Source organism: Chrysoperla carnea, chromosome 2 (assembly GCF_905475395.1).
Source record: "Chrysoperla carnea chromosome 2, inChrCarn1.1, whole genome shotgun sequence".
Taxonomy (NCBI): Eukaryota; Metazoa; Arthropoda; class Insecta; order Neuroptera; family Chrysopidae; genus Chrysoperla; species Chrysoperla carnea.
The window spans coordinates 23,919,264-23,936,593 of NC_058338.1; the positions used below are offsets into that span (position 1 = coordinate 23,919,264).

The 17,330-nt window shown below is 28.5% G+C and overlaps 3 protein-coding genes across 4 annotated transcripts in view; 2 read left to right on the forward strand and 1 right to left on the reverse strand.

The window, feature by feature from the left end:
- Positions 1-2,315: 2,315 nt before the first annotated feature.
- On the reverse strand, positions 2,316-5,710 carry LOC123291521 (geranylgeranyl transferase type-2 subunit beta). 2 transcript variants are annotated; one of them, XM_044871833.1, is made up of 8 exons: positions 5,681-5,710; positions 5,367-5,417; positions 4,187-4,297; positions 3,885-4,085; positions 3,168-3,326; positions 2,949-3,093; positions 2,576-2,775; positions 2,316-2,503 (listed from the first exon to the last, which is right to left on the reverse strand). In XM_044871833.1, the coding sequence occupies exons 2-8, from the start codon at positions 5,367-5,369 to the stop codon at positions 2,318-2,320; spliced, it is 1,005 nt and encodes a 334-aa protein (XP_044727768.1). In that variant the 5' UTR covers positions 5,370-5,417; positions 5,681-5,710; the 3' UTR covers positions 2,316-2,317. The 2 variants fall into 2 exon arrangements, with proteins under 2 accessions (XP_044727768.1, XP_044727767.1); XM_044871832.1 differs by lacking the exon at positions 5,681-5,710 and adding an exon at positions 5,490-5,559.
- A 1,504-nt stretch (positions 5,711-7,214) lies between these two features.
- On the forward strand, positions 7,215-9,857 carry LOC123291519 (zinc finger protein 883-like). Its single transcript, XM_044871829.1, has 2 exons — positions 7,215-7,397; positions 7,459-9,857. The coding sequence occupies exons 1-2, from the start codon at positions 7,233-7,235 to the stop codon at positions 9,022-9,024; spliced, it is 1,731 nt and encodes a 576-aa protein (XP_044727764.1). The 5' UTR covers positions 7,215-7,232; the 3' UTR covers positions 9,025-9,857.
- Positions 9,858-14,275: 4,418 nt separating this feature from the next.
- The window catches only part of LOC123291939 (period circadian protein), a 35,162-nt gene continuing 32,107 nt past the window's right edge, over positions 14,276-17,330 (forward strand). The window contains exon 1 of the mRNA XM_044872406.1: positions 14,276-14,396. The gene's annotated coding sequence lies outside the window, so the exon portion shown is untranslated. The remainder of the gene's footprint in view (positions 14,397-17,330) is intronic.

The window sequence follows — 17,330 nt, forward strand, 5'->3', positions numbered from 1 at the left end:
AAAAATTTACAATTATATTTCAAATAATTTTTTTTTACTTATTAATTTCTTATGAAGATATCAACGATTTTTTATATTGGCATTCGGCAGTAACTCTTTCAACGAAATTTCAAAGAAATCATGGGAAACTTGCCTATTTTTAATTGTCAATAAAATATATTTCGATATAATTTATTCAATAAATTTTTGCTAATGTGGTTTTCGATCTTGGAAAGAATTTAAATTGTATAGCAGATATAAGGATCTTAGATGTATTGGATCTTTCACTGTTCAATTCATTTTAGAGAACTTGGGTAGGTATATAGTTCATTAAAAAAGGGAACACTTTTTTTTATTTCGTGATTTTGAAAAATAAGTGTTTAAATTATTTATTCAGTACATAACTGCTTTTAAAAATCAAGAAGTTCTCTGTGTGTATTTTTAACAAATAGAATTGAAGCTATGGAATTCTTTCCAGGCCAGACGCCACGCATAAAGCCCACAACTTCTCCGCCAGGATTTCTCCGAGGATTGATGGATCCAAGTAAATATCTTTTTGACTGTCTCGAAAAATTTAAATTCAATATCATTTGTAGTAAACAAACAGAATTTAATTTCACTCTTAATTTTGAAAAAATAATTATATACAAATTTTGTACAAATATAAAATGGTACTTCGTAATTTAAACCTTTCCATTGACGGAAATTCTTAATCTTTTTAAATGTAAGCTCAAAAACTCGTTGTTATCGAACTCGAATGTTTAAACGATGTTAAATGTTAATTTTTTTATTAAATGAAAATTTATAAAACTCTTAAGTTTATTGTATAAATCGCCAAACTTGTATTTTGTGAATACCTTAAAAAAATTATATATGTAAATGATCCATTAAAAAAATGCGACAATCTACAAAAAATTAATTCCATAAAAAACTTGATTTCGATATAGAGCGGTGTAATTTTTATACAATATTTATAAAAAAATATTTATATTAAAGTAGTATGGCAGTATCAAAGTCATATCACTCTAGTGATAGTAAAACGATAATGCCATACTATAACTTAATATATTAAAAATTAAAATTATTTCATATCCTAATAATATTTAGTTTTTTCTATATTTTTTGTAGGCTGTTGTGTTTTTTTTTTTTGAACGGAACTATACATAGTTAGCGAAATTATTATTGCTATAAATTAATTGGATATGTTTATATGTATATAAATAAAATGTTAATTTTAATGGTTTCTGTAATTGTTTTATTTCAAGTGTGCTACATGAGTCATTGCTTGGTTTGCATTAGTAATAGATCTCAAAATAAATTCTATCCCTCCGGTACGCAATTTTTGCTTGGTGACTATTATAGTACTGTAACATAAAATAAGGGAATGTCAGTCAACCTCAATTTGTGGCACCCTGTACATTCGATGTCAAAAGTGAATAGCAGAATATTAATATTTTTGAAAGCAAAAACTTTTATAAAGAATAACTTTTTTTCGTAAACTTTATAATAAAAAAGTTTTCCATATGTAGCCAACTTAAGTACCGCCCGGTATAAGGAATAGTTAAATTTTTATTAAATACTATTAATAGCTAATTGAAAACATTAGTACGTACCTCATAATTCAAAACATATTAGCCGCAGAATGTTGAAATCTTGAATTTAAGATTGTTGTAGCCTCTAGTTGTGCACCTTCTCTTGTTTTCGACATTTCGGACAGTTGAAAAAACTCGACATGAAATTGACTATTTTCGATAAGTAATTTTACCTCCCACAATATTTTTGATAAAAAACATCTCTAATTCAAACCATTGTCAATATCCAAGCAATACGCTGATAGAAGGCGTTGTAGACGCTTCATTGAGCTTTTAGACCACTTGTGATTGTGAGATCGAGGTGGAGTTTTTGATATTTTTTACAGAACACTTATATAACCATTTACTCCAAAACGGATCCTTCCATAAATTAATATTTTTTTCAAGTATATAATTTCAATCTCATTTTGTTGTCTATGAAACTCAAATAATGAAAAGATGCTATTAGTATAATGTAAATGTTAAAATTGGAACAAGATTAACTTCAAAGATTTCGATACACCTTTGGCGTTAATTTGAACACAATTTTTGCGTTCCTTAGTTAATTGGTCTTACTTTCATGGGAAAATATAACCAAAATTTTTTGTGATTTATTTTTTTATAAACCTTGAATGTTATATTTTCTAAAATATTGAAACAAAGAACAAATAAGCTGAATGTAAATTTATTAACCTTTTATTTACATTATAAATAGATTAAAATTTAAATATCAAATTTATTCTTAAAAATAAATATGATGGTATTAATTAAATATGAAGTCGTTGCGGTTTTAATTGTAATCGATCAATCACATATTTCGGCATACAATATGTTGGGTCTACCGGTTTTATTTTTGAATTACCTAACAACGACAATGCAGCAATTCCAAACAATGTATGAAATGGATCAGTAACATTACCAGGTCTATCACTAAAACCACCAGTTTCTGTATCCTGAATAATTTAAACGCACAATCTTAACATTTTTATTAATTTTTTCTTCGGCATACAAAATTATATAATTACCTGACAAGCTAAAATAAATTTACTTAAGGCATTAGAATCAATCCAATGTAGCCGTCCTATCATACTAAGAGATGATAAAACCCACCATGAATAACAAACATCTGGTAATTTTTCTGGTCTACCATTTAAACCGCCTGAGTTTAATTGACGTTCACAAAGCCACCACCCGAGAGTATCAGAATTAACTAAATCTAAATGCCCTAAAATAAATTTCAAAAATTGTTAGAATTTTAATTTTATTCATTACACGTATGCAACTGATCGAGTTAATATCACAAAATAATTTTTCCTTAATTATTATTAAGGATATCTTATCCTTAATTAGTATTATCTTAAAAAGAGAACTAATCGGAGACTAGTTGATTAAACTCACCAACTATAGATAAAAATCCAACACAACAGTATATCAATCCCGCGTGACTCTCTGATCGTGGTTTTGATCCAAATCCACCATCAAAATTCATACATGATTTTACAAATTCAACAGCTTTATTAACGTCAATCACATCCATTCTATTCTACAATTCAAAAGTTGAAATTAAAAAAAAAAATTAGATAAGATTTTTTAGAAAAAAAAGTTAATAAATATTACCAAAAGGGATAAACACATAACTGCACAAAACGAAAACCTTGTATCAATTTCTCCCCATTTATCACCTGCAAAACTACCATCTGATTGTTGTAATGAAGAGACATACTTAATTACTTTCTCAACATCGATTGCATCCAGTCTATCAGCAATGGTTAAAATCTAAAATATAACATGTGAAAGTAACAACTGTCGAAGTTAATTATTTAAATAACCTGTTCATACTGAATTGAATTGAGCATCAATATTTGAACTATCTATAACTATTAATTTACAGAGGACGTATTGTATACACGTTTTCTTCACATATTACTACTCATTGCTAATATTCCTAGAATACTAGCTACCAATTTCTAGAGGTGTTTAGCAATTTCTTAATGTTTTTATAGATCTTTTTATGAGCATCGATATTTAAATTTAGATCCATTCTCTATGATTGTGGTGTTAAAAATGCAATTTTTTACGAAAAATTTTTATCTTTGAACTTTCTTTCTGTCTTTTACAGTTTAATAGATAAAATTTTAAAGGAATTATTATTAAGATATTTAACACGCTGTTTAAATCTATTTTCGTTTCTGAATTATGTTAAGGGATGGACACACGGTCAGGTGGATGCACTTTTGAAAATGGACTATTATTATTATGAACACTTGTATAAAAATTCGTAGAATCAATAATTTTAACTATTACAAAAGTTAGACTAAATTTTTATTATCTTACTTGTATTGCACTAAGTGTGTAAAGTATATGTGGATCATGTCCATAACTAGCGCTAATGCCACCGCTTTCAGCATCTTGGCATTCTTTTATAAACTCAACAATTTCCGAAATATTTAAACGATGACTTTCTCCAATTAAATCTAAAGTTGTGTAGCCCCAATATATTCCAGACATTCGTAAATAATCAGTCATTGCATATTCCTAAATAATAAAATATTTTAAATAAAAATAGCTTTATGTATTAATAATATTCTAGCATGACAAAAATATGAATTTTATAAATTAATTTACATTTTACTTACATAGTCACTTTTATTTTTGCCATAAGCAGCAATAAATGCAGCATGTTTTTCTAACAGTAAATTATTAGGTGCATCATCTTTGATTTCTACGTCCTTAATAAATGTATGTGCCTATTAAAAACAAAATTATACATTTGTACATTCAAAGTTAACAATCACTGTTTAGAACACTAAGTGTAATGATTATGAGCAGAAAAATATAAAAAAAGGAATTCCATTCGAATATTTTTTTATAAGTCCAGGATCAGGTATGGCGAACCAATAGCACGCGATTCAATATTTTGGGCAAGCCACCCATTACAAACTTCACAATGAAGTATTATTTTACGAACGAACACGAATGAAACTACGAAGTCGCGCTTCGTGGAGTAGAATTGCTAAGTGAGATTTTCTAAGTTCAAAAAATTATCGGAAACACTCAAATTTATTACAAATATAATAAATAAACTGAACCTTTCCCAATTGGTTGAAAATTGAATAATTTAAAATACAGTTGATTGATTTCCAGACAGACAGACAGGCGAACAGCCAGAAATGGACTTTTTAGGTGATTTTATGAACACCTATACCAACATTTTGTTCTTAGCATCAATATTTTTGAGACAAACTTGGGACTAAACGTAGTATACCTTGATATATTTCATATAAACATGGTATAATTATGCACAACAAAGTGGGAAGTAGCACAAATCTCTATAATGGTAAGTTGTTACTAGTTGGTTACTAATCACGTATTTGCAATCATTGCCACCCGAAGCGTTTATTGCCAGTCGCCACGGATATCCTTGACTATAAAAACACGAATTCCATTCAAAACTGGTTAATAAATTTTAAATTTTTACAAACGAAAAATTAAAAAATTATGGTACTTGCAATAATTATCTTTCATTGATATATTATTGATCTTGGGTGGCTTATATATCCAGATATCCGTGGATACAGTTTTAGTCACGGGTTGAGAATTTTCTGTCGCGTAGCCTCACCCTGTAATACAGGGGGTAGACAATTCCTTTAATAGGGTTGAATTAACACGGGTCGGCGGATTTTTGGCTCGTGCGTTCACACTGTGGTGGCTTCCACTCTGTGATGCAAGGGTCAATTAAAGGCTCGGATATTCGTGGCGCGTGGCAATAGAAGCACAGATACTTATTAGCCATTAACTTAATTTTGTAGAAATTACCATGTTTTAGACATAAACTGAAATGTTTCCAAGTTGTATTTTTTTTAAAATCTGTAATAAAAAAATATTTTTCATTATTAGCATTTCTTTTCCTTGAAAAGATTTTACTGAATAATGACTTACATGACAATAATCTCAAAGTATATGTGCAAAAAACATTTAAGAAAAAATTTCTTATAAAAATAAATAATAATAAATAAAATAATTGGGAATTTGTAGATTATAAAATATTTTTAAGTTCACAATCGACTTATAATACAAAATTTAAGCAGTAAATATTTATGTAAACTTCAATAAAAATTTGCTATGCTTACTTTAACAGAATTAATTTCCATTGTGTTAATTTAAGAAATGATATTTGTCAGCTTCCTATCAAGTAAATGCGCATGATCTGGGTAATAAATTTTTGAATTTTTATCACAGATATATAACATATAGCCAAAGGATCTATATGGTATAAAATAAAATAGACCTTTTTCACATTTATTTTTATTTTTTTAAATGAAAGTAAATGTCTTGATAAATAGGCTAATTTTTATCCCCGATTTTTTTGAAGCCATATGACCGAGAAAACAGACAATGGAATTCATTAAAATTCAAATTGGCGAAAACGATCCGGAAACACACGATGTTACACGAAGGTGGGTTTGACGTCATTTAAAGTTGATAATAGTGATATATTAATACAACTGTTGACACTGTTTTATTGTCATTGCTTGTCGGATTGACATCACAGATCACGTGTGCGGTGGAGCCAAAATAATCGTTTTAAAATATTTCAAATATTGTAACTTTTTAACAATTTTTTTCATAGTGTTTTTATTGTTAAAAATGCGTAATTTTTGAGTTACAGGCTCTACTCGACCTATATTTTCATAAAAAATTATCAAAAAGCATTTCTGTTTTTCATGAAAAAGGTCTATTTATGGCGTAAATCAGCACCTCAGTGTGAGTGGCTGCGAACTAAATAAAACCATTCAACGCATATGCTATATCAAAGAATACAGATACATAATAAAGTATTATATAAATATAAATAAATAATAATATATAAACAATATTCTATGGATTTATAATCCGATTTATCGGCTATAACTACCAAAGCCATACTTTCTAGTTAAATAAAACAACATTATTAAACTGTTTTCAATATTATAAATAAAACTTTATTTTGAACTTTACTAATTACCTAGCTTTTACCCACCCGATACGTACGCAGGGCAAAAACTGAGAGGGTGTTGAATGTTAGCTTCAGTAAACGCTGAGTTAATCTGAATGCAGCCATTGGAGTTAAAAACGAAAATCCTTGCAAGAAACTTCAAAACTAATAAGTTAGCTTAACTTGTTAAATACCTTAAATACTAGGTAGAATGCGCGTATGGGAGCCGTCTTACTGAGATTTTTACTCATAAAAAAGAGGCGGTTATATTTTAATACTATGTTTCTTAGAATTTAAACTACCTATTATACCTAATTTGTTAAATGAAACACGCAAGTTTCGGCTGATCTTATTCTGAATTTTTTTGTATATTATATACTAACCGAAAAAGTGAAAAAATAGAATTTATTATCGATACTTCTTTCTTTTCTACTGATAACTTAAACGATATAATATATGCTATGATTTCGTAAGGTTCAAAGTACAACTTTGTATAAGTTATTCCATATTATTATGTTCCTGACTTTAATAATTTAATTTTCGAATAAGGTATCATTATTGGGGAAATAAGCTGAAAAAATATCTAGCCGATAGCTATTAAAAATAATTAAAATAGCTCAAAATTATTCTAGAATAATAAAGTTACTGTTAAAATTGTTTAAGATATATAAACTATGTCATTCAGTTAACATAATTTATAATAAGGAATGAAATCTGAAATGGATGAAACATCAGAAAATATATCATTAGAGAAAATATGTCGTGCTTGTATGGCTGAAAATGTAGAAATGCGGTCTATATTTGTGCCCGATGAAAATTTGGATACTAATATACATTTATCGGAAATGATAATGGCATATGCTTCCGTTCAAGTAAATACATAGTGCATATTTTTAATTATTATAAATTCTTTAAAAAAAATGTTTATTTTAGATAACTCTCGGTGATGGTTTACCAGAACAAATATGTTTAAGTTGTGCTAGCCAAGTAAGTAAAACTTATTCGTTCAAACGACAATGCGAAAAATCAGATGCTGCATTACGTGAAAAGTTAGGATTAGAGAAACTTTATTTACCAAAAGAGGAAATAATGCATACTTTAAATTCAACGTCCTTGTTTGATTCAGAAGAAATTGTTATAAAACCTGAGATTAAAGAAATTGGTGATGAAGTGGAAGAGGAGGAACATGATGAAAATGAATTTCACGAGGAAATACACGAGGATATAACGACTGTGTTTGAATCAGAAGATGAGGAATTTCATACCGAAGAATTAAATGATTCATCAATTAAATTAGAAATTGAAGAAGGTTTAAAGGAGGAACAAATAGAAGAATTAAAAGATTTAGCGTTTAGTATAAGAAAAGTACATACATGTCACATTTGTAAAAAGTCATTTAAACGTAGTAGCCATTTGAATCGCCATTTAAGAGTGCATAGTGATTCAAAACCATGCGTTTGTTCTGTGTGTAATAAGGGTTTTATTCGGGAAGATCTTTTAATTAGACATCAAATTGTACATAGTGCTCAATTTAATATAAAACACGAAGAAGATGGTTCATTTGAAGAAGATTTAAAATTAAATTGTTCATTTTGTAATAAAGTATTCAACAAAAAAGAGAGTTTATCTTCACATATGAGATCTCATACGGGTGTAGTCAGAAAAATATTATCATGTGATGTTTGTCTGAAACATTTTAAAAAACCCAGCCAATTAACACGACATCTTAAAATTCACGCATCTGTTAAACCTCATATTTGTCAATTATGCGATAAAGGCTTCGCTCGGGGTGAACAGTTAATTAATCACATGAATGTACATTCAGGTGTAAAGCCACACGTTTGTAAAATTTGTGAGAAAGGATTTAATCAAATTAGTAATCTTAAAGATCATATGCGCACACATAATGGTGAGAAACCATTTTTATGTTCAACTTGTGGTAAAGGTTTCAATCAATTAGGAAATTTACGTCAACATACAGTACGACATAGTGGTATTAAAGCACATTTATGTAACACGTGTGGGAATGCGTTCGCTAGTAAAGGAGAATTAGGTGCACATTTAAGAAAACATACCGGAGTACGTCCTTATGTGTGTGCAATATGTAATCATGGTTTCACCACATCAAGTTCCTTAACAAAACATAAACGAATACATAGTGGGGAAAAACCGTACGAGTGTGATGTATGTCATATGAAATTTTCTCGGAGTGGTATTTTAGCACGACACAAACGTACACATACCGGTGAGAAACCGTATGTGTGTACATTTTGTACAAAAGCATTCTCTCAAAGTAATGATCTCAGTTCACATCTTCGTATTCATACTGGAGAAAAACCGTATATATGTGATGTGTGCGGTCAAGCATTCCGACAAAGTTCTGCACTAAATACACATAAGAAAGTTCACATGGATCGGACCACTTTAATTGAAAATCGAGCCGCTACATTAGCAATAGTTCAATCTGCGTTATTAAATACATTACAAACAAATATTTAAATTTATATCTTTTTTTTTAAAATTATTTAATTTTATTGTGGGAATGATTGCTAAAATATTTTTATTACTTTGTATTAAATTAATCAGAAAGAAGTTAATTTACATTTTTATTTTGTTTGATTAATCGAGTTGGCTTGAATAACGACTAGCACGACTAAAATACTTTACAAACATGCCAAGAACATAATAAAACAAAACATGAAAATGTAATTTAAAAGTCATTTGGAAATATTACTAGAGCCGATTTTTCTATACATAGAAATGTAAAATTGTACAAAAAATTGTTCCCACAATAATCGAAATTAATATCGATACACAGATATGTATTTTCATGAATCATGATAGATTTGCCACAGTATAAAAGAGGTAAAAATGAAAGACGGGTATGATTAGTTTAGAAAAGCAATGACAGAAAAAATATTAAAAAATTTTTTTTTTTTAATTCATTAAGGTTATCCTAGCACGAAGGTTGAGTAAGTTGAGTAAAGAAAACTGTACCTACATAAATTCTCGATGTTGTTTGCTTCAATACTTTAGTAAATGAATAAACTAAGCGGAGATTTATTACGGAACTAGGTCTAATACTTTCCTGGTATTATTGATAACATATAATTCTACCCAAAATTGATTCGCAGGTTTAAATTTTGTGAGCGAAAGGGTGATTCAGAAATGAAAGATTTTACACATTACATTACATTCTTATTTTAAGCTCTAAAATAAGAATGAAAGTCTGCCAGCGACTTTTCTCTCCAGACTAATACTTTGGTAGATATAAACTTTCGAAGACGTGTATTGTTGAATATTTTTGAATTATTCCCTGGAAACAAAAAATTATATACTTTGAAAATTTTTGTTAATTGAATAATATTGGAGTGTTTACCACGTAAGTGTTTAAGATGTTGTTGTGAACAACAGATTGCTTACCGGAGATGCGGGTTCTTAATAAAAACGCTAGATAGAGTACCTCTAAACTGGAAAACCCACTATCGATATTTTTAATGGATTACGAAGACTAAAAAAAGATCGTGTACAATATCGATATTTATCAGGTGATATTTTTGCGTATCGATATTTCGAATATCGATCGATGTATGTACCATATAACCCAATGGTACCATATTTATTTATAATAATTTAATTACAAAGGCTAGGACAACCTTAAAATGACTTAAATAATAAGCAAAACAATTCTTTAAATTGAAGTTTAGAAAATATTTTGTATGCGATATACAACAAAGACTTTCCGTATCTTTAAAAAGTATCCAAGTTCGTAAATTATCGCAATTTTATGTATTTTTATTGAAAAAAAGTTTTTCCCTGATCATGATTTTTTTGATTTTGATGACTTCAATCCGTCGTAGAATTAATGCATTTTTTTTTATTATTGCATGCTGAAATAGGATATCAGTTATATAATTTGAACAATTAAAAGACCATTTTCAACCAAAGTATTACTCTGTGATCATGGAATATAAATGGCTGTGTTTAGCAGAAAAGAGCATTAGTGAGTGATCGCATTCCATCTAACTTGAGAACAAGCGACCATTACATTCTTAAGCGTCCATGAGTGCTCATTTTTGCTAATCGCAGACAATAAGTTATTATTATTATTATTGATTATAGTTCATTTATTATATTTAGAACATTCCAATTTGATGTTTAATTAAACATTGCACGTTAAAAGAAGTTTCATACGTAAAAGAAATTGTATTTGCAATAGCCTTAAAATTTCAAAATGTTATAGTTTGAATTTCTTGAAAAAAAAAAAAAAACGTTGGAATGTTATGAATATAAAAAATTAACTAATTTATGATTTAAGCTCGAAGTTTGAGTATTTTTTTCAACATAGTTCAATTTCCAGTTATACAAACTGTGCACGATTTTAAATGATTTTATTTTTTATTGCTAATACACCGATTATTATCTATACATTAAAAATGTGTATTTAATTTTACCTGTCTCAGCTCTAAGGTGTGATAGCCCTACACACACGTTTGAGGTTTATACCCAATTTGTACCCAATCGGTTTTAACGATTATTTGTTTAAAAATTTAACTTTTGTTAATTATAGTGGTAAAAACTGGTTTGCAACTAGTTGTCAATTAGTTTACAATGAAAACTTGCAACCGCGTGTGTAGACCCTGGGGACAAAAATTTTGATTGGCTCATTGAGTACTCGAATCAGAATAAATATTCGTGACTCCAAAATTCTGACCTGATTTTTATTGATTTAAATATTAAATAAGGAGGAGGGTGTATACATTATCTTAGAACATATAATTAAATGACATAAAAATGAAATTTTTCTACTAATTTACTTACGAACTAGAGTTGTCAATGATATAAATAAATTGCATGTCCTATGGTTTTTTGTTTATTTATACCATAGAGATAGATGTGTATACCCTCTTCAACCGCTATTAAAGTGTCACCTATAATTCCTTGGAGTCCCTATATACTGAATTTAACTTTTGTATTTAAAAGAAAGCTCGTAGGGGTTTTTGTATAGACTGGTATTTTCAAGTATCCGAAATTGTATAAAATAAAATGTATGATAGTATGTATAATTATTTTCAATATGTGATTTTCACATATTTTTATACTGAAAATGGAACACTATGTAGATTGTAAATATAATTTTAGTACAAGTTAGTGGTGTATAAAGTATATATAAAAGTTTAGACGTAAGATTGAATTCAAACACTCTGAACAGTTCAAACAGCAGTAACAGTTAATAAATATTCTATATTCTTCATTTTATATTAATTTATTTAGTTTTTCGTATACTACCCAAGACTGTGTGTCCTGGGGATACTCATAAAAACAACTCGCTGTCTTTGAAACTATTATTCTTGTTTTTATTAATTTATCATCTATTATCAATTTCATTATGTATTTTTTTAAAAATATGTATAATAAAAGATTTCACACTTTAAACAAAAATAATATTTTGTGTACTTTTAATATTTGGTAAAATGAAACCATTTTAAATAAGGAGAAACATGTTGCTAGAGTAATTAATTCACAAATACAACACTAGAAGTAGTGGAAAACTATACAGTAATCGGCTTTGCAGACAGGTGCCCTTTTATATAATGCATATTCAAAAAAGTCAGAAAATTTTGTTTTTTTAAATGTACTAGAAAAAAGTTACAATTTGATCATTTAAGTCTCGGTTCAGGGATAATGGTAATATTCATTTACGATACAAATGGATTTAGAGCATTATTAATGTACGCATGTGAATTTTGCATGCGTAGCACGAGTTGGGCAATCGCAGAAGCCCATTAAAAAAGTTACTATAGGAACTTGTTATTAGTAATTTGGCTAATTTGACTGGTTGAAAAAGCGTGCGATAAGAAACTATTTAACGGTAACTGCTTATTTTTATAAAAGCAAATTTAGGGTGATATTACACAAAAGGTGTAATTTGATGTAGATCTGGTTAGCCGGTTGTTAGGTGGAGTAAGCGATTTTTAATTATGTCATGATATTTGCCATTTTTCGGTAACAGACTCAAGTATACGAATTATGACAATATTTGGTCTATTTAAAATTGCGATATTGTTTGATAACATAAGTATTGAGTTAAAATGAAAACTAAATGTTTTCCATAAATAATTTTGAAAATTACGTCCAAATACATTGACATTTGTGAAGACTAGATAACATGACTAGATGACATGTGGCTTTTATCGTGGGGACTACACAAGAAGACCGAACTTCATGTAAACAAATGGCTGTCACAAATAAGATGTCGGTAGCTTTTATCCTGGTTTTTTATAGTTATTCGAAAAGTAATTTTTCTCTACTGTTTGTTACATGAATGAGATTTTATTAAAGGACAAAAAAAAAAAAAAAATCATGAAAAATAGTGACTGAATATCACATTTTGACATAAGAAAATATCTCTTACTCAAAAAACAGTTTCTTATTTTTATTGACTTGATGACCTAACATAATAAACAAAAGTTTGAACACCCCTTCGCCCTAATCCTGGATATTTCCTGTGCACACGGGCCTGATGGTGTGAAAATGCCAGGCTTTAAAATCAATTTATAAATTTATAACAGAAATCATAATTGACAGAATTTATTTTAGTCATTGTAGGTAATGTATTTATTTAATTTTATCAAATAGTACCTGTAGAAATAATAACATTTAGGTACTGTGTATTTTGTTCTTCACATCCTTCGCAAATTCTGAGTATTATTAGTGGTGAAACTATCTTGCGTATTCTCACGTGTTAAAATTTTCTATTAATAAAAGGTTTGACATTAAAAGAAAATCTAAACACGTGAGAATATACAAGATAGTTTCACCACTAACAATACTCAGAATTTGCGAATGATGTGAAGAAAAAAAAACACAATAAATGTTATTTTTTCTTATTAGAAGTACCATTTCATAAAATAAACATATACAATGACTAAAATAAATTTTACCAAATATGATTTCTGTTATATTATTATTCATTTCAAATCTTTTATTAATAGAAAATTTTATTTTGAATAAAGATTAATCTGCAGAAAATAAATAATTTTTTTCTACCCTCCGGGCGGGAAGTGTCATATGTTTCGTCATGCTGCGCTAAACGGAGTTGCCGTTTTCTGCCTCTGTGTAGCAAAAAATGGTATATACACACTACGGGAGCAATTAAAAAATGACTCAGATCTCATGTTTATCAACCCCAGCTTCGCCCCGGGCGACGATGAACATGTGCAAAATTGCGAATAGGTCATTTTTCTAGGCGAGGCGTTACAATCAAATCTCGCATTGATAAGACTCGCTGTACATATTGAGGAATTTTCTTAACGCGAAACTAACTCGCACAGGATTGATTTTATTTCTTTAATTTTATTCACACCGTAAAGGTGAGTAATGTGATGAGACGGAAATTAGGCCTTATTACTATTCGCCTTTTTTCTTTAAAAGGACCTTAAAGAAGTATTTGAATTTCTTTGTAAACAAAATATTATTTTATCAGGTATCATCATAATATATTAATATAATTGGTGTGATAATACCTTTTCCAACTATTTTTTATATAAAGTAAGTATGTTTGGCATATCTATTCTATATTTTAATAAACGTGCTGAAGATCGTGCTACAGTCAAGCGAACTCACAACTCACGTGGCTTTGTACGTGAATTTTAACGTGTGGAGGGGTTTATAGCACACACTGAAGTCTATAATGAAATAATAATTGACAATTTTGTTGTTTTGAGATAAAAATTATTCAACCGAATTTACAAATATAATATATTTTAATAAATATTGTGAAAATAAAAATGAACAATAAGTGCGTTATTAAACTGTGTTAAAGTGTTTAAATTTTAAAAGTGTTATAGTTTTTGAAAATTTCTAATAAGGTAAGTTTTGAAATTTGATTTATTCTTGTTTATGAATGTGTATATGTGAATCTGTGTCATATGCGTGTCTGTATGTGATAAAAGCAGTGCGTAATATAGAGAATTAGGAATTTTTCTTGTTAGAAATTTTCTGCAATAAAGTTGCCCGTAGGGTTATGGAAATAATGTTGGATTCATGGTCAAAATATTTTAAATTTTGACCTTATTGTCAGTGTTATAATAATCACAGACTTACTATGACTTAATATAAGTCTGTGATAATAGTAATCAAGAAAACAATCGAGTGGCGGGTCGTTTCATTGATAATTTAGGCCTTCTTAAGATCTGCTCTGGTAATCGGAAAAAATAGATCGAAAATTTTATAGACCCGGAGTATTGTTGTAATTACGAGTTGGTTGGGTTGTGTTTGAGAAGATTTGGTTGGGTTCTGAAGTTTTTAGCCCTTGCGTTCAAAAATGGGACACTATTACAGAATTTTTTAAGTCCATCTGTTCCCTGCTTTGAGTATGTTTTAGTAAAATAAAAAAATGATTAAAATCTGAAAGAATCATCAATATCTTTTCTCCATCTCGAATATAATTTTTTATCATCATTTCTGGTAAAAATCTATCTTCCACAAATAATTCTGTGGCAGAAATTCGAGCTGAAATTTACTTCTGATTGAGATTTACTTTTATATTATTTTATCCGATAAATACGAGAGAATCTAAATTTAGCTTTCACTTTTCTTGGAAACTTTCAGGTCGAATTATGTAAACATGCATAACTTGAGTTGAGTGTATGAAGATAATTGTATCAGTTTTTGTAGGTTTGAATCTGGATTCCAAACTTAATCTTTTTGCTAATTTTCATAATTGGACGATTTGTCGTATGAAAAATAATGTATGTCTGTAATTTTACGTCGGAGGTTAACAATCATTTAAGGTCAATAGGTTATTTAAGCGGGCGACCACGCATTCCAAAACAAAGGTTGTGACTCAAGATTTATCACCGAAAAGAGCATCTTTTTCGTTTAAAATGAATCAACAAAATTTTAAAAACCCTGTCACTTTAGGACAATAGTTCACAAAATTTATGACAAGTAGTTTAAAATATCTACGACATCCTACAAATTTACACTTTTTGTTTCAAACATGATCGATCAGTCAACATGTGGCTGATTTCACGACAATAATTATTTTTATCTTTTTGGATTGTTATAATTTGTAGTTAGATGAATAGAAACAGAATAATGATTTATCAAATTAATTGTAATTTTCCATTTAATTTGGACTTGGCAACACATAAAAAATGAGGCACGAGTGACGTTTACATCGCAACGTGCAGAATTAAACAAGTGAAAATAAACAATGACTGAGCTAATTGTTGAAAAACGCTGTCTATAGACTATGTTGAATACCTATCAGTGCTTGCATTATTTTTAATAGATTCGAAAAGTTGAAAAAACCAACTAATTTATGGTTTGTTCCAGTTTTCGAAAATTTTGTAAATTTAACGATTTTAAAGTATTTTCTACAAAACTGTTTTTCTCGTTTTTATAAAAAATTTCCATAAAGCTGTTTGAAGCCTCCTACAAATTTTCATCTCTCTATCTTATATAGTTTTGGAGAAAACGGACACCAAAACGTTGTCCTCGCAGGAGCGAAACAATTGTTTATTTTTTATAAGGAACATTTTTTACATTTAAACATTTGTTCTATCTCTTAAGGGCTACAAGATCCATTACAAGATCCAATTTTCCTGTGTTGCTCATTTACGAACTCAAATCATTTACGAAATTCAATTTTTATGCCTTCAACACACTATAAAAATTTAAGCTTGATATCTATTTTCGTTTTTGAGTTATCGTTTTTACGGACGGACAAACGGAATTGGACCAATTAGGTGATTTTATGAACACCTATACCAAAATTTTGTTCGTATCATCAATATTTCTAAGCGTTATAGACTTAGGATTAAAATTAGTATATTTTGATATATATTTCATATATACAGGGTATAAAAGCAAATCAACAAAATATTTTGATAAACAAAATTTTTAAAAATAAAGTGGATTTTAAGCAAATAAAATGTGTTTAATTAATGCAAATCAATTTGATAGTAAAATATTGTAATATAATAAATTAAAAAGATAAAATTGAGAATTAATGGATAATTTGAAATGATTGTTCCACATTTGCGTGAAAAAAAATACTTTTAAATAATTAATTTCTCGTAAACCGTACAGAACTTGAAATTTTAACAGAAGACATATTAAGTACTCATTGATAAACTATATTTCAAATTTTTGGTAATGTTTTTAGTTTGGCCTCGAAACACTTTAAGGTATGGGCGTTAAAAGTTAAAAAATCGACAAGAATTAATGAGTGATTTCAACATTGATAATTTGATATGCGTTTAGTAATAAATATTTTTTAAATAAAAAAGCAATTATATTGGCATTATTCATTGAAAGCTATCTTTTTATCTTTTACTCTGTAGTTTTGCCTATGCTTATAATACATTATTATTTTCTCAATTACACCGAGTGTAAAAAGAACATCCACAATGTATTTTAGAGTGCGTATATTTTTAAGACACTTTGTATATATTTCCATACCGTGTAACATTCATTAGTGTATAGAAAGTTGCCTATACACGATGAATATTTATTTTCAATAAAACATGTTATTACTTATAAAGAATATAAATACTTGAAGGGTATATGCAAAAAACAAGAATAAGCCAATGTTTTCTGATTTCAATATTATTCGATTCCGTTATTGTTTAAAGCTTGCTTTTTGGAGAATGCGTCTTTTATGCTTTGCTTGTTGAATTTATTTTAATTAACCTTCTGGGTTGCATAGTTATTTATAACAGAAACTGTAGTGATTACACGTAACCTTTAACGTCCAATGAACAATTAAATTTAGAAGCTAACTGAAATAATTAAAA

Coding starts and splice junctions, on each gene's coding strand:
- LOC123291521 (XM_044871833.1), bottom strand. Junction 4,086..4,186: donor GCAAAAATAAAAGTGACTAT/GTAAGTAAAATG, acceptor TTTATTATTTAG/GAATATGCAATGACTGATTA. Junction 3,327..3,884: donor ACACACTTAGTGCAATACAA/GTAAGATAATAA, acceptor GTTATATTTTAG/ATTTTAACCATTGCTGATAG.
- LOC123291519 (XM_044871829.1), top strand. CDS start 7,233: ATGAAATCTGAAATGGATGAAACATCAGAAAATATATCATTAGAGAAA. Junction 7,398..7,458: donor TGGCATATGCTTCCGTTCAA/GTAAATACATAG, acceptor TGTTTATTTTAG/ATAACTCTCGGTGATGGTTT.